Source organism: Hippocampus guttulatus, chromosome 2 (genome assembly GCF_054856545.1).
Source record: "Hippocampus guttulatus isolate MCC_2025c chromosome 2, RoL_Hgut_1.0, whole genome shotgun sequence".
NCBI lineage: Eukaryota > Metazoa > Chordata > Actinopteri > Syngnathiformes > Syngnathidae > Hippocampus > Hippocampus guttulatus.
The window spans coordinates 25,709,540-25,731,904 of record NC_141262.1 but is presented as its reverse complement, the minus strand read 5'-3'; the positions used below and the strand labels follow the sequence as shown (position 1 = coordinate 25,731,904).

Here is a 22,365-nt window from a genome sequence, read left to right as displayed (position 1 = left end):
TGCGGTGCGGCCCCTTACCTGCAGGCTTTCCTGGAAGCTGGACGCCTGGTACTGAGCGTACTTGGCGATGGTGGTGTGGGAACGGCTGCTTTCACAGGGCCACGTCTGACCCGTCCCGCTGGGGTCCCAGTTCTCATCTGCCGGCTGCTGGACCTGAGTCCTCACCTCCACCGCCTGCTCCGCGTTGGCCTCCACCAGAGACTTGGTGGAAAACAGGCCCAAGTCTGATAAACGAAAGGGGCGGGGCGGGGTATGTTAGACGCGTGTGATCGTGGAGGGAAAAACATCGGACGCGCCGAGTACAAACTTACTGATCCGCAGAGATCCGGCCAGTCCCCGGATGACCGTGACGGGATTCTTTGGGTCTGTGCAGAACTGCAGCAGCACGGGAGAGAAGGCGTCCCTTTTGCTCTCCAACTGCACAGACAAAAGAAAAAGAATGAATCAGGACCCTTTTCTTTTTTTTTTTGGTGTTTGTTTTCAATTTCATTCGAGTGGCGGCGTCTTTGAAGCTGGCTTGCATGTCAAATTTTGTCTCGCAACCCAAAGCGTAAAAAGGTCGATCGAGCCACGGCTGGGACGTCATAAATTGCCGAATGGGCTTTCAGCAAAGCACTTGAGCGACATCGCTAGTCCGTTCATTGTCTTACGTAAATGCTGGGCGTGGGAGGGTTGAGTTTCTCCCTCGGAATCGGCTCCTCCGACGTCATGGTTGGCTTGACAGAGAAGGCCGGCAGCAAGAAGGACTCCCTGAACTTCCCTTTCACACTGGCCCCCCTGGGACAAAATAAGATTGGCGGTTGTTGAGCGAGCGTTGGGGAAACGTTCGCGTTGAAAGGCCCGTCGGCCGGGTCCCGTGCGACGCACTCACTTGCAAGATCGTATGATTTCGGCGGCCGTGTTCTTGATGCTGATCTCTCCCAGGGGGATCCTCTTGTCCTCCACCTCGGAGGCGATGAAGGTCTCTCGGTCGCCGCTCTCCACTTTGATCAGTCGTATTTTCAGCTCCTTGGGGGGCCCGTCCGACAGCGCCTTCAGCTTCAGCAAGTCCAGCGACGAGCCCGAATCGCCGCTTTTCTTCGACCTCCACTCCGCGCGCTCGCCCTCGCCGGCAGAGGTGGCGCCGGACGCGTCCTTGCGTTTCTTTTTCTCTGAGTCGTGATGACCGCGGCCCTTTCCCTCCTTGCTCTGGAGGTTGAGGTCGCACAGGATCCGTCGGTCCTTCTTGTCCTTGTGGCTTTTGCCCTCCTTGTGCCGCCTGTGGCCGCTGCCGGAAGATGACGAAGAAGACGAGGAGAAACTGGTCTCCTCCCTCTTGTCTCGTCGCTTCTTCCTCTCTCTCGCGTCGTCCTGCTTGCGGCCGTGACCGTGTTTCCTCTTCTTCTCTTTCTCCCGCTCTCTGTCCTTGCGTCGCTCCTTCACCCTCTCCGGCTTGCGCCCGTCCTCGGCTTTGGCGCGGCGCACGGGTTGGTCGGGTTCGCCGCAGAGAGCGACCCGGCAGCCGTCGGTCAGCTCTGCCAGGGACGACTCGGAGATGGTCGTCAAACGTCGCTCCTCCTTGATGGCGTGGTAAAGCGCGACAGTGGGCGCCATCTCCTTTCGGACCGTCCTCCCGACCGCGATGCTTTCGTCGGCAGGATCCGCCTTCGGCTTCTCGCTTTCAAGCAGAGGGGGTGGGGGGGAGGACTTTGGGGGAGGTACCGCCGGACTGAAAGGAGCGTTGGCGGATTCGGACGTGGGCGAGCCGCCGTGCTGTTGGCGGCAAATATCGGGTCCCAGCGAGAGCGACGAGGAATATTTGACGCCGAGCAGCGCCGATGGCGGGGGTCTCCCGAAAGGTCCGCCTCGGTAGGCGTACTTCTGGCTCTCCATGCCCGCCGCCCGAGACTTGAACGCGCTGTTGACGTCGGTTTGGTGGAGGTGGGGCCTCTGAGGCGGCGGGGAACACGACGGGGTCTGGCAATCCTCGTCCTCCTCGTCCTCCTCCGCCTCGCTTTTCGCCTGCTCGGGAAGACCGTAAAGTTTGGCCAGGTCGCTGTGGCGGTAGGTGCTGTTCGCCGCTCCCGCGCCGGCGTTTTGGGGAAAGCTTCCAAGGTAATCTTCCTCCTCTTCCTCTTCCTCCGCCTCCGCCTCCTCGGGAAGAGAAGAAGTGCGGCTGCAAGGGGAAGCCAGCGAGCCTTGGCGGCTGAGCACGGGCGGGCTGGCGTGGGGGTCGGCTCCAAAGTCTTCCTGATGCTTGAGCGCCGGCAGGAGGTCGGGGGCGCAAAGGTAATTCTTGACGGGAGGGACGCCGGCCACAAAGGGTTCCAGGAGCCCCTCGCTGTACATCTCCTCCTCCTTTTTGATGGATTCATCCAGCATGGCCATGATGTTGGCGAGGCCATCGGGGAGCAGCGTGGACAACTCCGAAGGCTCCTCCTCGAACGGAGAGGCGGGCGCGGGCGGAGGGGGGGCTGGCGGGTTCTCTCTGGGAAACGCCTGATAGAGCTTGGGGGGCTCTCGGAGCGCGGGCAGAGAGCCGGCCGGAGGGTCTTTGGACTGTTTGGGCGCAGCCTGCATGGCGGGGGGCTTGCCGGAGCACAGCGGCCGCTGCATCCCTGAGGTATTGTGCGTCGGGGGGGGGCCGCCCCACATCTCCCGCTGCCTCTGCTTCTCGCGGGCGTAGTCCGTCTGCGGCGTGAGCGGAGGCGGTCGCGACCTTTCCGGGGGCGCGGCGTGGACGGTCCCCTGGACCGAAGCGCCGCCGCGGCTCAGCCACGGGTAGGGAGGCGAGGCCCGCGAGGAGGCGGGGGCCGCGGGCGCCGGCGAGGGCCGTGCGGCCGGGGCGGCGTTGCCACAAAGAAGTCTTTCCAGACTCTCCATGGCGGTCTGCTCTTCAGCCTTCTTCCGCAGGCGTTCCTCCTCCTGCTCCTCCTCCCTCCTCCTCCTCTTCTTCTTCTCCTCCTCTTCCTTCCTTTCTCTCAGCATCCTCTCCTCTTCTCGCCTCCTCTTCTCCTCCGCTTGCCTTTCCCACTCTCTCCTCTTGCGCTCTCGCTCTTGCTTCTCCCATTCCCTCTTCTTCCTTTCCTCCTCCTGCCGCATCTCCACTTCCCTCCTCTTCCTCTCTTGCTCCTCCCACTCCCTCCTCCGCCGACGCCGCTCCTCCTCCTGCCTTTTCTCCATCTCTCTCTTCTTCCTCTCCTCCTCCCTCTTTTGCTCCTCCCTCCTCTTCCTCTCCTCCTCGTGCTTTTGCTTCATCTCCGACTCTCTCTTGCGCCGCTCTTCGTCCTCTCTGTCCTTCCTCCTCCTCTCCTCGGCTTGCATGTGGCCCTCCAGCTCCGCGTCGAGCTTGTCCAGCGCCTCCACGATGGACTGAGGGGCCGAAGCGGGAACCGAGTGGATCTGCCGCTGGCAGTACGCCTGCGTCGGCACCTGCCGGTGGCCGGAAGATTGGAAGTACACGGGAAGAGAACTGGGAGCGGGCTTCGACACCCTGCTCATAATGACGCTGTCCCCTGTCCTGGGGAGCCCTGAGGAGAACAAAGACGACGACGTAGAACACGCGGGGACCTGCGCCACTTGAGCCTGAGGATAGAAGGAGGTCTTCCCCTTGTCGGCCTTGAGGGGTCCGCTTTCTTGAGGTCTTCCTCGTAGCTCGTGGCGACACTGGCTGGCATTCGGCGGAGGGCCGGGGGGGCATCTGTGGGGACCTCCGGTGGAGCTTTGGGGCGCCGGCTCACTCCGCTGGTTCCTATTGGTGCCGTTCACCTGGCAACCGCCGTCTGAGCCATGGCGGTTGCCATAGCCACTGACGGAGCAGGAGGAACGATTCGGGGTGATGACGGGGGTGCGAGTGGAGATGACGGGGGGCGGGCTGATGTGGGGTTGATGCTGACTGTCTGGACCCTGATTGTGGCTCTGCTGGTGATGAGGTATCAGTTCTGGAAGTCTGGAGAAGCCGGAATCCTGAGGCACGACATGAACATTATTAGCAGCAATCGTCACACTTGGGCTCTGGTTTACGAAATTGCACGTTCGTCCCTCTAACAATTGAAAAGAAGGTTTGACGCTTTTCGCAGCGCTGATGAATTTCGCTATGAAAAATTTGGGAAAGTATCGCAAGCGAAAAAATGGAAGTTTGAAGTGATGGGACTGGAAGGCAAACAATGACGTTCCGAGTGCACCGAATTGACCCCGACGCATGCAAATGCAGAGTTGAAAAGAAGTGACGCATCAGTGACGTTGCATGACTCCTTCTTGTGACTTCTAAATTGCCGAACTGGAGAGACGATACGAAGATTTTTGTTTCTGGAATTTCAAAAATGTTTACATGAGTCAAAAATGTTTGTTCCTCCCATTGCCAATAAGCAGAGTCACGCTAAATTCAGCTACAATCATACCTCGGTTTTCGACCATAATCCGTTCCAGAAGGCTGCTCGAAAAACGATTTGTTCGAAAACCGAAACCACACTCTCTTAAAAAAAATCTTTATTGAACACGTCTGCTCACAATGGAAAGTGACACGAGGAAGCGTCACTTCCTCGTGTCAGGAAGGCGAGAGGAGTCGAGTGGCGCATTCAAGTGCGCTCCGCTCCGTTTGTTCGAGACCGATTTTCGGTCATAATCCGAGGCATAAAAGAACTCAAAATATTTGGTCGAAAACCGATTTGGTCGAGAACCGAGACGTTCGAAAACCGAGGTTTGACTGTATTGCAATTGACTCCTCCCTGAGCAAGTCAAATTAACTTTTCTTCAATGTTGCCCAATATGGCCCAAGCCAACCTTCCGGTGTTACTCAAGTCCACAACTCACCAGGGGGTGGTTGCTGGGCCTAGTCTGGTACCTCCACACGTCATAGGGCCCACTCTGCTGAGGTACTGAGGTGACACTGGTCGGAGGTGGTGGAGGCGCAGGGGGGCCGCGCTGCCCTAGTCCTGGGTGAGGCTGAAAGTGGCTGTAAGGCACACTGCTGCTGCTGCTGCTGCTGCTGGCTGGGGGTTTTGCTGGTGAAGACTGGACGTGCCGATGCTGATCTCTGTCCCCTCTGGCGGAGGCTGGCGTCGCAATGAGAGGGCCTCTATGGCTGTGGGGCTCCATGGCCTGGCAGGGAGGAGCTGGCCCCAGTTTGGAAATGGGGCTGCGATAGGAAGAGTGCTGGTTGACAGCCTGAGGTTGAAAGCAGTCTCGCTGCAGAGGAGGCGCACCGCCACCCGGGTTGTAGCTAGCAGGCGAGTTCAGGGGAGGCGACGCGGTGGAGGGAGAGGGCGTGGCCGGTGGTGTCTTTTGGGGGTAGCTGCCGAGTGCTTGTTTGTGGGCCTCCTGAAAGGTGGAAAAAAAAAAAAAAAGCAAGATCAACGTTTGGTGTGATGTTCGGATCAATGAGAGCAGCAATAACCACAAAAATAAATTCTTACGGTTCGGCCTTGGAACTCCGGTGGTGACGGGTTCTTGCGATCACAACTCTGAGGCTGCCAGCTACTGCTGTCCTTCTGAAGGGGGTTCCAGAAGGCTGGCTTGGGGTGGTGGGGCTGAGATATCAAAGCCTGGCCCGGTCCAGGAAAGCGCTGCTGGCCAGGGTGCGAGACCTGCACGGGTAAATTGAGGATAAAGTGAGGAAAAGAGCAAAGACTTTGGAAAAGCATTCCAAAAAAAGGAAAAGCTCTTTTGCGTTACCTGATCGGAACTCTTTTTCCTCTTGTTTGGGCTGGGCCAATCCTCCGTGGACGAGCGGGTGGGAGCGTGCACAGAAAGCGATGGAGTGTGCTGGATGACGGAGTGTTCGCCGAGCTGAGGACGCACTCTCTTCAGCTGACTACCGGGCATCTTGCCAATGTGTCCCCTCTGCTGCTAAGAGGACATTTCGAGTCGCAGTGAGAGAGAGAGTGTGTGTGTGTGTGTGTGTGTGTGTGTGTGTGTGTGTGTCGTTGCACGAGTGACGATTGCGATTGCTGTCGCGCGCGATGAAACACGATCCCAGCCAATCACAGAGCGCTCACCTGATTCACTTGAGCCCACAGGTCGTCCCCCAGCAGTGGTGGCCCCCGGGGGGCATGATGCTCCTGAGGACCCCCAAACTGAACAGACAGCAGAAGGAGAAAAAACATTCAACAACAGGTGGAAAAAAAAAAACCCCTCATGTCTGACTTCAACACGGGCAAATGAACTCACCTTTAGCGGTTGGTTCGGCCTACTGGGGGGGAGATGCGGGGGAGGGGGGGCCCCGCCGCTGCCCGCGTAGCCGCCATTATGGAGGCGGAGCGAGTGCTCGGGGAGAGTCACGCCCGGATGTCCTTGGGGAGGATGGTGGGATTCGTACAGCTGGCTGAGTTGCTCCCATGCCCGGTGAGGAGGGGGAGGATGAAAATGATGAAGAGGATGATGAGGAAGCGGCCTCAGCTGCTCCCTCGGCAGACTCGGCAACATTGGCTGTGGGAGATCCAGCTTCTCCCCTCCTCGTAAGGGCCTGGAGAAGGACAGAAAAAAAATAATAAAGCCGTCAACTAAAGTTGCAGTGTCGCGTCCATTTTTGACTTTGACGTGCACTTACCCATTGTTAAAGAATTTATTGGGTTGATTGAGTCCATGAATTGGACTTGGAGGTAGATGGGGAAGGAGCTGGTGTTGGCTCATTCCAGGCAAACACCTGAAGGACAAAACAAGACGTCAAATGACATGTTTGCACCACACAGCCCCCAACCCCCCCAAAAAATGGACCCCCCCCCACTAATGTACATCAGGTCTGTAATAAAACCATCGCATTCCAATTTGAAGTAAACATTGTTTCGTGTGTGTGTCTGTGTGTATGCGTGATTCGAGAATCTGTTTGTGTTTGCGTTGGCACGGCAACCCACCTGCCAGGTGGCTGCCAGGCGCGGCCGCCCACGGGAGCCCAGGGTCCCCGGTTGAGTCCATCCAGAGAGAAGGAATCCCGTGTGCCACGCCCGACAAACTGCTCAACTGCGTGATGCATCCAGCCTGCGGACAGGAACCGAGACTCACGACAAAGCTCTGTTTGATTCCATGGCAACACACACACAACAAAATACATCGCTACGTGGAAACATCCGTCCATCCTTTTTCTAATCCGTTTATCCTCACAAGGGTCGCGGGCGTGCTGGAGCCTATCCCGGCCATCTTTGGGCAGTAGGTGGCAACCTCAACTGGTTGCCAGCAATTCCCAGTGTGTGTGTCTGTGTGTGCGTGTGTATGTATACATGTGTGTGTGTGTGTGTATATATACACACACGCATACACACGTATACACACACACACATATATATATATATATATACATACATACACATATATACACACACACACACTGTATTTTCCACACTAAAAGGTGCACTGGATGATGAGGCGCACCTTCAATGAATGGACGCACCGCATTATAAGACGCAATCTACAATGCATCCACTAGATGGAGCTATGCTCAATGAAATGCCAACAGAACACTACACTACACCCTGAGTTATATAGCGACGATCAGATGTCAGTAAAACGTATTTAATAAAGCAGCGACACAGTTCACTTAACCAACAGCAAGTTATAAATTTGACTCGTTCGCATTGAACTCTCTTGTGGCTGCTCTATTTCCGTGATCAATTGCGAAACCGATCGCCTTAAATTGGAACTCTGTGTTGTAAGCATGTCTCTAGCAAGGAGCCATTTTGGGGTTGACATATTACCGTAATGACCTTACACAAGGTGCATCGGATTTTAAGGCGTGCTGGGAGCTTTTAAGAAAATAGAAGGATTTTAGGTGCACCTTTTACTGCGGAAAATACGGGATAGCGAGAGAGAAATCAAATACCCACCAGACTAGCCGTGTCCGTGAAGCCCTCCACTGCAGCACAGAGAGGGCCTCACTCCAGTGCTTGAAATATCTCGACTGTCCCGTTCCTCTGTCTTCAGCTGTGACAGGAGAGACAGGAGAGTGCATTTAATTGATTTTTTCACGTCCAAAGTCGGGTGTTTCTTGTTCCCGGTAACCTTGCGTCAATATGAAATCAAGTAGCCTTTGGGTAAGTTGCAGCTGCACTGCCTCAGACGGCCTGTTGGGGGCATTAGCACAACAGTTCGAGGATTATTATCAGGGTCCAGATGGTTATTTTGTGGAAGGGAGGGGAGGGTCACTTACGAGGACATACCCTGGTTACTGTAATCCTTTCAAAGGCCTTGTGATGATAAAAGGAAAAAAAGACTTGCTGTGCCAAGTGTGTCTGTAAGGGTCTACAATGATGGAAGTGTTGCCAAGTGTGAGAAGTGGGCGACCGGCTGCATAAATTGCGTGCCTTGGTGGATACACGGGGGTTTAATCTCATTACAGCAGCGTGATGGAGGTGGGGGGGGGGAGGGGGGTTAGGGGGTGCGCAGTGCCAGACGGTCTGAACAGGACGGAAGGATAGATTAAGGAGAAATGCTGGAGATGGAAGGAGCGAAGTGTCGGAACAGAGAGGACACCCACACATCTTCACAGTTGGCCCACGAAATATGGGCACGCAAAGGGGGGGGGGGGCACAGACGGACGACTCGCTCGCCTCCCTGCTGCTCTTGGAACAGCAGATGACATCAAAGATGGTACGTGTCAACAATATACAAAGAGGCTTCCAAAGCCCTTCATGCCATTAAGGGCGAGAGTCTCATAGTTTTTATACATCCTAATGCCAATGAAATATCATTATTGTAATTTATTGTTTGTTTAAAAAAAAACAAAAAAAAAACAGAAAGACAACCTTGCAAAAAATAGCTGCATATCAAAGCGGTTATCGATCCATCCATTATCTGAGCTGCTTATCCTCACGAGGGTCACGGGGCATTTTGTCTTCAGGCAAAAAGCTAAACTGGTTGCCAGCCAATCGTATATTAAATCGCAATATTGAGACGGGGGTGAGGGGGGTGGCACTTAGGTTATTTTTCAAAATCTATCAGCCCTAAGAAACAGTGCCTGTGCAATAAATTCCTTTCGATCTGCATGGGCGCTCTCATCCTCCAGTGCTCCCAAATTAGCTCCGCTCATACTCAAGTCATTTTCTCATGCACCCACACACTCTGCATCTCTATTTAAAGCCGCGGCTATTTCAGTCGCCCTGCACTTTCAGTTCGCCTGGACCGACGCCGCCCGAGCTTATCTGCGCCGCCCGCTTGTCCACCTCGCAGCCACGCGGGGATGCTTGGTGAGACCAGATAGGCTGCCGACTTTTTAACTGTCAAGTTCAGGCACGCGCGCGCACTTGTTTACCTCCAGAGCAGCACCAGGTTATCGACTGACGGCCGTGTTGCGACTCAGCTTCGGCCGCCGGTCATCTCTCGGGGGCCTCTTGGACACTGGAAGACACACGCAGCACAAAGACGTTGGCTGTCGAGGGGACGACGGGGACATCAGTCGTTGTCATTAACACTTTGTCCACTCAATGCGCAGAAACGTGACACGGGCAAAAACAGACGGCAGGCAGGCAGCGGCGCAGATCGGCGAGCAAAGTGATGCTAACGACAACAACTCAGCACACCAGAGAAGTGCGTGTGTGTGTGTGTGTGTGTGATGACTCAGTTTGCAGAGCAGGGACAGGGCATATCCCCTAAATTGTTCTGGAACGTGGCTTGAGGCAGGTGGAATTTCTCAAGAACCGTGATGTTGTGTTTCCAAAGTAGTGCACAAGCAAGCGAGTGTGCGTGTGCGTGCGTAACAAACAGGATGCTAACAGACAGGTGGGTGGCGGTTTCGACTCAAAGGCCACAAAATAACACAAACCCGGCTGGTGAAATGCCCCCACCACCACGCTCGTCGTCACAGTTACGCAACTACAGTGGTGTCTTGACACCGGAGTTGAGATCAAGAAGAAAAATGGCACTCATATCCAGGTAGCATAATGTACTCATGTGTAGCATTTCCCGTAAGATGCTGTATTATTAATCGTTCTTCGCAGGGGATAAAGAAAAGGTGCCTGTGAGAATTGCAAGTTTCGGACGACATGTGTTGCGCCATGTTTGTGTTCCAGTATCCCACTGTTGAAAAGGTTATACCATAGTGACGCCGATGCGATACATTAGCCCGTATATGTTTCCGATCACGTGTTAGCACTAAGCTACCGGACGTTACGACAAACGCGGATCTCATCGGCGCTTTAGCTCTGTGATGTTGACCAGTTATCAGCCTTCAACCTTGACAGGCAGTCAAAACAAAGCAGATGAAAGCGGCCCCTCTGTCTCTTTCTTCTGGTCAGTCTCTTTGAACCAAACGGTATGAGGAAAAGATCCCAGAAAGGAGGGAATTTGTGAAAACAAAATCAGAAGACTGCTTTCTTTTAGGGGTGCGACCTTGGAGCCAGCCATGGTCCATAGTGACAGTGGCTATGACCTCAATTTGTTAAATTGTGAGAATTAAAAAATACACTAGAAGAGGACCTTGAAAAATGACCTTAATCGCAATATTGGGGGAGGGGGGGCAACTAGATTACTTTTCCAAATCACTTTCGCTAGAGGCTTCGAGTAGCGCTTTGAGTCGATTGCGCAGGTCTACCTAATGAAGAGTGCAGCCTGTGTCTTGTCTGCTGCATGTGTTTTGTCGTTTACAGGGAAGAAGAAGTGCGCTTTGAGGGGAAGAGGAAGCTGTCGTCACAGTCAGAGGAAGTAGGGCCTCCCTGCCCGACGAATGGGGTGGAGGCATCGGCGACTGCGGCTTCCTGTTGGACACGCACCGCATGTGCGCCTTAAGGACGACCGAAGTCGCGTCACGTGAGCTTCGGTTGAAACACACATGCACAAAAAGCCGCTTCAGACATTGGTGGCGGACTGGCCTTGAGTGTGACGTGACTCACAAAAGCCTCGTTGAAGAACAACAAACAATCACTCCCCCCCCCCCCCCCATCCAAAGGAGAAAAAAAAGCCTTCCTACTCTGGTAAGATTGTGGTGAAGGTGTGACATCGGTAATTACTCAACAATTCTGTGCGTTGTCTCAACCAAGACGTGCCAGGCAGGAGAAGGTGACTCAACTGCGGGTCCGGAACGCTGACACACAAAGAGCGGGCGTAGGCGACTCACTCTCCATTTCTACAATGGCTCATCGACGTCATCTTCATCATCAAAATTCCCCTCCACTTTTTGTGACTCGTGTGATGACAGGAACAAGCCCCGCCCTCCACGCCGCCCTCACACGCGCCTCTTGACAAAACAAGACGCGTTATTGGTCCACAGAGCGGGAGCGGCGTCATCACACCCACCCAACGTGTGTTGACTGTGTTGCGGAAAAAGTCCGGAGATCATCTCGGGCTTGTTTGCGTTGGTCTTCTGGGACTATTTGGGATGAAATGACTCTCCTCTTATTCACATGAGCGCCCACATGAAAAGGGAAGGATTTTCCCACTCTTCAATCCTGAGCGCGATCTTGCCTTATTTCACGTCCCTGCTCAGACTCGCATACAAAACGGCGCTGTGTCATTTTCCCAACTGGCCCATAAAGTCTCAACGCAGTTGATAATTATAGTGAAGCCTGCCCGAGGAAAAACTAACATGGACTTCACACGTGTACCACTGCTACGCATTTCATCATTTGCCAACGCTCTACTGGAAGAGATAATTAAGAGAAATGAAAGGGCAGAGAAGGTCCCCTACTAGACTGCAGCCATAGTTGTTTTATCCATGTTAGGGGCGGATGGGTGAGTGAAGATACGAGGTATCGGATTGCAGCCACCGATACTGAAAGCAGAATAAAATCTGGAATTGAGTCAATTCTTTTTACCAGTAGTTGGCACTATAATGCAGCGGTTTGACATCTGAAAAAAAATGTGTATTCCCTGTATGTACTCCTCCTTCACAAATTTATGCTAGCAGTTGTTTAAAGATTTAAAATCACAGTGAAATATTTGCTGATTTCCGTTAGCCCGTCTATGGTCTTTCGCGTGAGATGTTAGCATCAAGCTACGACAAAATGAAATGGAGACCGCACTGTTAATTGCTGCCCCAAAACTCTCCAGGCTGAGACATTTCTCGTTTCTAAACCCTCACTTAAAACCTACTTGGGTTTGAGATGTTGATTTTACGTTTTATTTTGTTTTTTTCTGGTCATATTTTGTACAATATATTATTTGTTGAACTTTTTGCAGTTTACATCAACTATTTCTATTGTGTCAGTTTTACAACAGATTGAAGCACGCACGCTCCGTGTCTTTTTTTTTTTTTTTTCCTGAGAACTAATAGTTAAGAAACACTACTTTTGAAAGTATGTTTTGATAGCTGGGTAAAACTATATTTTAAAAAAGGCATGTCAGGCAGGTCTGGAACTTATAACCGCAATCAAAAAGTAAAAAGTAGCGCGTCTGTGGGAACATCAGCATGCATCCAAGCTTAGTCTCATTGCATGGTGGAATTCCACACGTAGCCGCCTGTGGAGCGCTAAAAGCTTCCTCTGTCTCTCCCTGTGAGGGACAAGGTGTCTGCGCAAGGTAGAAGGCAACACTGTGAGATCAAGTCAACCACTTCGCGTCCCTTTTGAGTGACGTACAGGCTGCATTAACACTTGACCTGTTGCTGTGTTGCAGTGTTATTCGACACCTGCCTTAGCTCTGAGGCTGAGAAATGACACCCCAAGCAGTGAGAAAGAGAGAGAGACAGACACACACACACACACACACATTCAGAGGTGCCTTTTCCCTTTATTTAAGCATGACATCCAATCCGCACTGTCGCTTGCTGTCTGGAGAAGGCAACAAAAGCAGTCACAGGGTGGCAGACACCCCCCATGACCACCCCCGCCCAAAAAAAAGTCACAAAGCCAAGATACACAGCGGCTTGTTTACTGCGTTGCTAAGCAACCGCCGAGTAAGCACTTTATGGGAACCTCCTGATCCATTTCTTAGGACGCATGCAGTCAAGAACATTTCTTCACAATGCATTGCTTTTGGAATTGACTTATCGCGGTCAAAGTGTGTGTCTCTCTCTAACAGAAGTCATTATTCAAAGTACACACGCGGGACAAACGTGGGGGTGGGGGTGGGGGGGCTTTTAGCTTTTTACAGCTGCCTCACCATGAAAGCTGTTTTTCCATGTCAATCGATCAGATCGGAAGTGAACGTTCAAAGGCTTTTTGGAAGGGGAGGGGCTCGATCAACACACACTCCAGGGGGGCTGGTGTAGAACTTTATGACCCGTAATATAGAGGCGGACATCAAGAGGGGCCGACCAAACAACACCACTTGCTCTTTACTGCACCGTTTGTCTGGCTTTGGCGGTGCGTAATTTGCGTAGAAATGCGCGCAAAGTGCACGCGGCAGTCAGCATGTCTGATGACGTAACAAAACCGGCCCCCTCCTCTCGGATTAAAGTCCTCGCGGTGGTATCCCGACTCAACCGGGGGGGCTGCTACAGTGCCCCTCCCCCGCCAAACAGAAAGGTGATGCAAATCACTTCCTTTCAATCCGTCTCTTTGTGTGCGTCAGGAATGACTTGGTGGGGGGGGGGGGGCAGCTCACCATTCACTTCAGTTCATACGGCCGCCGGCCCACCCCCCACTCCTACTCAAGCACAATAGCGTGAGATCTCCTTACACAGGCATTTTCTTTTTCAAAACTCCCCGTCTTGCTTCCCGTTTCCAGCAAACAGCTCTTATTACTAATGAATGAAACTTCTCAGCCAGACCGATCACGGGCAAATGACAGGAATTAATCTCCCCCACATTTGCGAAATGATTGTAAATCGAAAATAATAAGTCAGAGCGTCCGACTGAGGTCACCTGCAGGAAGAAAAAAAAATCACAGACCGAAATCCCCCCCTCACCCACGCCACTTCTTCGAATATTTGTCCCTACCACAACAACGCATTCACAAACAAAAGACTTCCAGTAAGTCTCATTACAAAAAAAAAAACTTCAAAGCACCACTTATGACATAATAGTAAGAGAAGTTTAAAACACCCACGCACTCACCGGGTACTCCAGGGGAAACAACAAAAAATGCCGAAAATCTCCCAAGTCGAAATGTGTATCCGCGTTCCTTGTGTGCGTTTGCATCCACAATTTAGCACCACACACCCCAAAAAAAAAATCCTCGGCGAAAAGTAGCTCTATAATCCGCTAAACGAGCTCCTGGCTTTCCCCCGGAAGAAATCCGAAAAGGTGGCCGAGAACGGCACTTCGTATTCCGCCTGTTATGCTCCTCGTCCAGCTCGTCTCGGCGTAACTTTTTACACACACATACAGACACACAGGCACAGGCACACACGCTCAAGAGCCACGCAGCTATCGGCTTGCGCTCGGCTCACTTTTTAAAGGGACAGAGCCAGCCACGCTCACTCACACTCGCACGGTGACGTCAGCCCACGGCCCCGGAATTCCCTGACAGAGCACACTGTCACCCAGTCAGGCCGCCTCACGACTCGCGGAACCAGAATCGCGCCCCCTCCTCCTACCCGACCGCCTCTCCACACTCGAACACACAATCACAGCACACACGGTGATGAGCGGACCGCGCTACTGCTGCCTGTCATTAAAGGTGTCACCACGCTCCGTGAAGAAATAACAGGGAATACGAGAATTGTTGCTCAGTGGCTCCCCCTAAAGGCACATTGCCAAACCTTTTAAAAAACAAGGGATGAAATGAGGAACATATTTCATTTCAGAGGAAATGAACAGCAGATAAATTCGACTCAGCAAGATTTCTTCAAACAAACACAAATAAAACAGTTAAGCATATGTATACTAACGTCACCTTGTATTAAAGTATTAAAGATAACCTCACTCAGAACCAGTAAAAATTACAAGTCATGATTTCTCCCCCCGCGACCCTAGTGAGGATCAAGCGGTTCGGAAAATGGATGGATGGATGGATTTCTTATTAATACTTTTAAGTAGAAATAGGTGTAAAGCAAGTCAACTTCTTTTAGTATTTGGATTTAGTGTTTCAAATCATCATCACCAATTGAAATGAAGAGTAAAGCCATTAATCCATTCCAGCTTCCCCCAAAAATGAACAAAAATATTTGTAATGTGTTTTTAATAAGTAAAATAGGACTCTACAAGACTGTACTTTATAGCTCTCACTGAATAGTGTTATATTGTCTATGTGTTTGTGTTCAAATATGCTTTGCTTAAATCTTAGAACACCACCACATAGATGCTATTTCTTAGCCCATCTATAGATTTTCCCATTGTATATTAGCATGCAGCTAAGCGAACTTATCTCAGGCAAAGTTTTGTGGTTGTTTTAAATTTGCAATGTGTGATTCGATTTGCTTTATGTTTAGTGTGACAGCAAACTTCAACCGAGAGCGGCAATAAAGCTGCTTCTTTTCTGAAGCAGTCAAGGCAAAAATAATCGGCCAAACAACAACTCGTATCTTGAAAAATTTGCAAACTCGATAACTCGTATCTCAAGGCACCATTGTGCTGAGCTAGATGCTATCAGAATTAGCCTGTGTTACAACATCACAGATGCAACAGCTACATTAGCACCATCATGAAATTAGGCAGTGCGTGGACTTCAAAAGGAGGTCATCCTGGGCCACTATGACAAAAATCAAACAAAGTCTCCTGATTCCAAGCCAGAGTCACACTATAATCCTTTAAAAGGTGTTCCTTTCACACAGCAGGCAAAGATTATCTAAGAAACACAAAATGTGCCTCTTTCTCAGGCCGCAAACATTTTTATTCCATGTAGTCCTTTTTGCTCTCATAATAACAGCAACACAGGTCAATCTGACAGTGTGTGTGTGTGTGTGTGTGTGTGTGTTTGTGTTGCACCTTGTAAACACAAAAGCGGCTATATTTGGCGAGCCCTGGCTCAGCACGACAACGGGCAGCAAAATTATCAAGGAGAACGGGAGGATGAAGCAGAGAGGACGACATAAGGCTTAATAATCATAATAACTCAGATGATGTGCACTCACACGACTCCTTTCGGCCCGACTGACAAAGCAAAAAAAAATGTCAGGAGAACATTGTGCGCAAGTTTTTGTACGTCAACAGTTGTGTTGGCTCACATGACCCATTGACAACAACAGAAGACGTTTTGTAGGAAGGAGTAATGGAGTGTTGTGCATGTAGCACCCGGGTCCATGCGAGTCCATTGTCAAGTGGGACTGAATGAATAAGTAGCATATTGTAGTATTTACAGTGAACCTTTGCCTAGGAAAATGCAGTTAAAGTCATTGGTCCCGCAGAGCAGTGAGAATATCTGCCCCTGAGTATTGTTGGATGTTGTTTGGAAGGGGGATTCTCCCAGCTGCAGACCACTCTCAAGGATTTGCATGATGTTATTATTATTTGTCAACTGTGGGCATGTGAAGCCCTTTGAGACTCTTCTGAGATTAAGGGCTATAAAAAAAACTACATTTGACTTTTTTGAGCACATTGCTGCTCCGAGCATGGTCAAGCAGCACTGGCTTGAAGTCTTAGAATGACCATAACATCTATGCTAAATGTCGCTGAACTGCGATGATGTTTCGTACAATGTTAGCATTAAGCTAGCTGACTTTCGTGTCATGATATTATATTGTTTGCCTTCAAGGACAATTGTCCAAGTCAATGTGCTTGCTCCAAAATTGTATTTTTTCCTCTGTGTCTGATTCGGGTCATGGAAATCCGCAAATGTTGAATGGAGGCAACCTGACTCTTCTTTTTTGTGTGTTTGTTGTGTATTTTTTCATGTTATCCAAAATTGTTCAGAAATGACTCAGCCAATCACGCTGTTAGGCTAATATTTCATAATAATATGTGAAGCTTATGTAGCGCTCTACAGGATATTCAAAGCCATGAAGTGTGATGGCTAGCGAGCTAGCTAACTCGAGAAAGGAGTCAGATGTCCCTGGAAACAGTGTTTACAGGTATAAACCTGCCCTGGCTCTTCTCTTGGCCGCGGTACAACATCCTGGCAATCCGTTGACACTGAAAAGAAAACTTTTCGGAAGTGAGAAGCAGCAGTCAGAACGCTCCAGTGTTTCTCCTCCCATGAGTTTGGTCGAGGGTTGACATGTACAATGTCTAATTCTCTTTTGTTTCATGTATCAGTTTCACAGTTAAATTCAACTGGGAGTGACAAAAACAACAATTTAATGTCTTAACAACTACTTTAAAAATGTATACATAGTCTCAGAATACTGAGGATTTGAACCAAATGTACGCCCTGTGATAAAAAGGGTTTCACTGTACACTTGCATAATAAACCGATTGTTCAGGCCAAGCCACCTTATGATGAAAGGAGCACGATTTTATGATTGACAGATGTGGGAACACCCACGGCACGTACCACACACGCCGCACACGGGATGACAATACGAAGCCGCAACAAAGGACGCCGCAATAAAGGACGCAGAATCGCGGCGATCGGTCGTGGAGGTCCAACTTTGTGTGTGGCGCAGGGAGCGACAACTGCTCGCTTATCGCTCTGATATTGATGTGTGCAAAACAGGGAGCAGGGAGCCATGTGTGCGTGATGTGTTCAATTAAGGACAACGGTTGCGTTCTCGCACTCCCATAAACATGCAGAGTCTTAGCAGAAAAATTCCCGCCCCACCAGCTGTGTATAATTCCACAAATAAACCTTAAAAAAAAAAAAAAATGAAGCCTGCACGGCAGCTTGTGTGCTCGTAGGAGACTGTGTGTGTGTGTGTGTGTGTGTGTGTGTGTGTGTCCCTCCGCTACAGATGGCGCTTTTCTGCCTCTCATATGGAGGCTGCTGTGTGGGACCACGCATGACTGTGAGAGAGACGGCGTGAGTCAGCCTTTTGGGTACACTGAGACACTGACAGACACAATAATGATCATCATGACGACAATGAGAAGACAGTCAACTCCTGTTATCTTGCGATTCAACGGAAGGGATCTTTTTTTTTTCCACGGGTTTTGACTATATACACTGCAAGGCAGTATTTGTGCTTTAGTCTAGTACAATGTCGTGCCATAATACTGCCAGGCAGCATTGAGCTCTACTGGACGGAGATGTGGCCAAATTTGTTGTTCCCGCAAAGTACACAGAATAGTTTTGTATGCCTGTGAGTATTTTTCGATGCTCTGTTCATATGTCTTGCAGTTGTTTGAAGGTTTATAATTACTGAGACGGCTATGCTAATTTCCGTTAGCCCCCCAAAGGCATATCGCATTGTGTGCCAGCAAGAAGCTAGGAGACTTGTGTTAAGACAAAATTAAATGTTTTGTTTAGAAATGCTGGTGCTGAAACATGATATCGGGGACAAATTGTCCAATCTGAGGCCAGAAATTGCCTCGTCCGATTTCGTGAATGAAAGTGAAGGGGATGATGAAATGATGTTGTGTCACAGTTGCCAGGTAGAACGCCTGCTTGTTCCCGTCACAGTTTTTAAAATACACAACCATACGCACGCACGCACACACACATTTTTTTTTTTTTTTATAAACTCTTGTCAAGTTCAATGTTTACGTGCAGCTCACATGAAAAGAGGACCTTGAATCACAGTGGCAAAAAGAACAATTAGATTGTTCTACAAAATCCTTCAGCCCTATATACTATACTATTAAAAACATGTTTTTTTTAATATGGTCTCTCTCTAGCACAGATTTTGCCCAATTGCGGGTTGGCCTAGAAAATGGTTCACTGCACACAGATTCCAACATTTGGGCTTCCAGTGTGACCATTTTTGGGATCGCGCAAATGCCTTTGCAAATCCATTTCTCGCTTTGACAAAAGGCCGCACAAGCACACGTTTGACAGCTTGCACAACCCTCGGCGTGCGAGATATTGTGAGTGCTCCTCACACGCCCAATCATTACACAACTGATGACCTTCGCAAGTGATGACAGCGTGGGCCGCTGCACACGATTACAACACATCTGGCGTCATCGGCGCCAAAAGAGCCAAAACAACGAGGAAGCAGCCTTACCGCGTGAGCATGGGTGGTGCAGTCCGTCGATTTCAGCAGGCTGCCATCATACATTCCGCCTCCTACGGGAAAAAAAAAAAGAACACACAAAACATGCAGAATTTTAAAATCAGTAGAAATACCACAGCAGGCGTCCCTTCTTATGTCCGCTCTTTTAATCGACTTTCCTGAGACATCTGAGACTGAGGTACCGGGTTCAAAGGTTAAACAGTTCAAGCCAGCCAGGTGTATGCGTGTGTGAGCATGTGTGTGACTCATTCATAGAGTCAATGCCAGGCCACTTGGCAAGAACAGGTGGGCCCCCTGACGTCCCTCCCCGCCCCAAAGCACACCTCCGCTTGCGCACGGCACACACGGCGCCAGTGATATGAGTTCACACGCATACACGTTGTCCTCAAATGACGTCTCCTCCCCCTCCCTTCCTCTTGACACTTCCCATAGAAACCATGATACGGGCACCACAAGACAAGTCGGGATTTTAACAACTGCTGAGAATGACTATATTAGTTGTTTTTCACAGTGGCTAAAGAATATACGCCTGTGAGTGTTGTTATATTGTCTGTCTACGTGTTGCTGGTTTCAAATATCCACTGCGGAAAGCTTTGGCACCCCATGTGGGCCATACGTAGCCTTGGGTGTTCTGTGTGCATGTGTGAGACAGCTTTGTCAATACAGACGCACATACAGTTGGCTCGGCTCCACTGATCCCGTAGCCTGGAGGGTCAAAGGCTCCCTGACCTCTGAACTCCAATTCAGAGGTCTCACCCTTCTGCGCCACAGCTGGCCTCACTGTCGCGCACATGTGTGCGCAGGTGGGCGACTATTTGCGTTGCGCCCATCCCCACGGCAACACGCGGTCATAAAAACAACTCAAGTAAACAGAAAACAACTCGGAAAGGGGGCGGGGGGGTCATGGAAGTGCAAAGAGCTGGAGCTGTGACCACAATCTGGAGGCTACTCGGTTGTTCATGAGCTTCTCACATGACCAAGGCGTTGGATCATAAACCGAGTCAAGAGCCTTGCGACTAAAGGTTAACTTGCAAGGCCTTCTCTGCCGGCCTAAACACTATCAGAAGCACTGTGCTACGTTTACAACCTATGTCTAAATATATTTTAACCCTTTCGGGCACAGCGGTTACAACAGAGATCAGCTTATCAGGTTACAGGGTGCATGAAAGGGTTCATATTTATTTATTTTAGGGGCCCAGCTATTACGTATTTTGGTATTTGGATATCCTACTGAACACTCTATTGAATAATCAAGTATTTTGAAAAATATATTTTGACTTGGTTAAAGAACAATGATGATTGGGAAGCGGGTTAGCGGCTTGTCACATCACGCATAACATGAACAACTGTTGTCACGGCTAGCTTGATATGTTTTGCAGCCTCGCTCTCAAAAAGCGCCAATCGAAATGACCATTTGCGCTCTGCTCTGTGAACTTTGTACGGCGGCCAAGTAGCAGGCGGCATGCGCGAGCCCACATGGCAAGAGCGGAATTAGTCAGCGCTGATTCAGTGGCTGCCTTCAAGTTCTCCTTCAGACCCACACGTCAGGAGTTCTCTCACGCACAAAACAGCAGGCAGTCGTTACATTCCGAGCTTTCTGCGCACGTTCGCTTCACATTCACACCGGCTCAAACGACACTCAAACAAACTATTCTCCTGACGCGCTACAAAGAAGACTATTTTATCTAAATTTGTGGGTGCATTTGAGGTCACGTGTGTCGCTTTCTGCCACAACCGCCAGCCAGGGCGCGCGCCAGGCCGGACATGGCAGAGCTACTGACATGTCAGGCCCGCATGCGGCCGGGGCGGTTTTACTTGTGACCTCCAGCCAAAAAGTCACACAAGCGCCCCAGCACACTGACCTCCGCCCATGTAAGGAGAGTCAGACTTTGCCACGCACACATCAGACGTGTAGGAAGACCGATAGACGTTTCTTTTGGCTAAAACTAATGTGACACAGACAGCAGCACTATATATATATATTTTTTATTTTTTTTTAATGGGGAGGCGAGGTGATTATGGTGTTCCTGACAACTTCTAAATTGTTCTTTATATAGCTTTAGAGCACACAAATAAAGCACTAACAACAATTTTCACCCCAAAAGCCCTTTCCCTACATGTACATAGTAAAATAAGAATGTGCGTATATTCTTGATCATCTGCAAAGAACGCCAGATGTTACTGCAGCTTTCTGAGGAGTTGTGACCATCTCGACGTATGTTATCTGTATGTTGGTACAATCATACCTCGGTTTTCAACCATAATCTGTTCCAGAAGGCTGTTCGAAAACCGAAACCACGCTATTTTTTAAAAAACGAAATCTTTATTGAACACATCTGCTCACAATGGAACGCTACATGAGGAGGCGTCACTTCCTCATGTAAGGAAGGTGAGAGGAGTCAAGTGGCGCATTCAAGTACGCTCAGTTTGGCCGAGAACCAATTTTTGGTCGTAATCCGAGGCATAAAAGAACTCAAAATATTTGGCCGAAAACCGATTTGGTCGAGAACAGAGACGTTCGAAATCCAAGGTTTGACTATTATACTGACCCCACACAGCCAAGGCACGCCCACCCAAGCGAGCAGCGCGATGATCATTGAAGTGAATCAAAAAATTGTTTTTGTTTTTTTCATCTTCAAAAATCGGACACACACACACATACACACACGCACACACTTCACACACACACAGAGCTAAAGGCACAACTAAGAACCAGAGCAGATGACAATCATGTGACAAACCATAAGCGCTTCCTCCCAGGTATGAAAACGACATCCGACGAGGCTTTGTGAGCAGAAACAACACATGGAAGACGACGTTTCTTTGTCTGAGAGAGGCTCACTCACGGGGTCCGGCTGACTGTCGGCATGCCTTGACTCGCTTTCCCACATGCGATGCGCTCATCCCTGCCCACTCAATGGTCATCTCTTTTTTTTTTTTTTTTTTTCCATGGACAAAAGCAAACACCTGCACTCTGGAAGAGGAACCACATTTTATTTCATGCTATGTTCTTGATCTCCCAAAATGGCACAGCCTTCACAAATCAGTCACAGTTGCCATGGAAATCGTCTGCATCTTGACATGTAGACATCGAGGTGTCCAATAGATGTCTTTGTGGCTCACTTTGTGTGTGTGTGTGTGTGTGTGTTTGTGTTTGTCCTTAACCAGCTGCACAGAGCAGAGGAAATGAGGTGGAACCCAATCTGGTCTTCACCTGTTTGTCTTTTTCTCTGGAGGGGCCTCCAAAACACACACACACACACACACACACACACACACACACACACACACACACACACACACACACACACACAAAATGCTGTTCACTTACTGAGTTTCTGCACAATTTCATGACACAACCTAGCCAAGCGAGATAGCGCCAAGCACGACGCCCCGATACGGGAAGTTCGTCGGAGTGCAATCGACGATTGCTCGCGACACAAGAGGGAGGGAGACGCGCAGGAAAAGAATGAGAGATTGGTATGTGAGTGAGGAGGGAGGGTTTTAGAGTTTACTCTGGGACACCAGAACCC

General features: G+C 50.0%; 1 protein-coding gene and 1 long non-coding RNA gene across 6 annotated transcripts in view; one reads left to right on the top strand and one right to left on the bottom strand.

Moving 5' to 3' along the window:
* Positions 1 to 22,365, bottom strand: part of kdm6ba (lysine (K)-specific demethylase 6B, a) — a 52,790-nt gene that overhangs the window by 5,765 nt on the left and 24,660 nt on the right. For 3 of the 5 annotated variants that reach the window (XM_086104966.1, XM_086104967.1, XM_086104969.1), the window contains 14 exons: positions 18,824 to 18,885; positions 9,221 to 9,306; positions 7,797 to 7,893; positions 6,831 to 6,954; positions 6,527 to 6,622; positions 6,148 to 6,442; positions 5,976 to 6,053; positions 5,653 to 5,826; positions 5,394 to 5,564; positions 4,792 to 5,298; positions 872 to 3,945; positions 651 to 777; positions 312 to 417; positions 19 to 224 (listed from right to left, as the gene is read on the bottom strand). In XM_086104966.1, the coding sequence (XP_085961092.1) occupies positions 19 to 224; positions 312 to 417; positions 651 to 777; positions 872 to 3,945; positions 4,792 to 5,298; positions 5,394 to 5,564; positions 5,653 to 5,826; positions 5,976 to 6,053; positions 6,148 to 6,442; positions 6,527 to 6,622; positions 6,831 to 6,949 (4,953 nt within the window). In that variant the 5' untranslated portion in view covers positions 6,950 to 6,954; positions 7,797 to 7,893; positions 9,221 to 9,306; positions 18,824 to 18,885. Of the gene's footprint in view, positions 1 to 18; positions 225 to 311; positions 418 to 650; positions 778 to 871; positions 3,946 to 4,791; positions 5,299 to 5,393; positions 5,565 to 5,652; positions 5,827 to 5,975; positions 6,054 to 6,147; positions 6,443 to 6,526; positions 6,623 to 6,830; positions 6,955 to 7,796; positions 7,894 to 9,220; positions 9,307 to 13,898; positions 18,797 to 18,823; positions 18,886 to 22,365 lie in introns of those variants that run through there. The other 2 variants (XM_086104971.1, XM_086104970.1) reach the window with 2 other exon arrangements.
* LOC147209234 (uncharacterized) lies at positions 9,353 to 12,085 on the top strand. The gene is made up of 2 exons (XR_015100199.1): positions 9,353 to 9,495; positions 10,554 to 12,085. It is a non-coding gene; the product is annotated as an uncharacterized LOC147209234 (long non-coding RNA).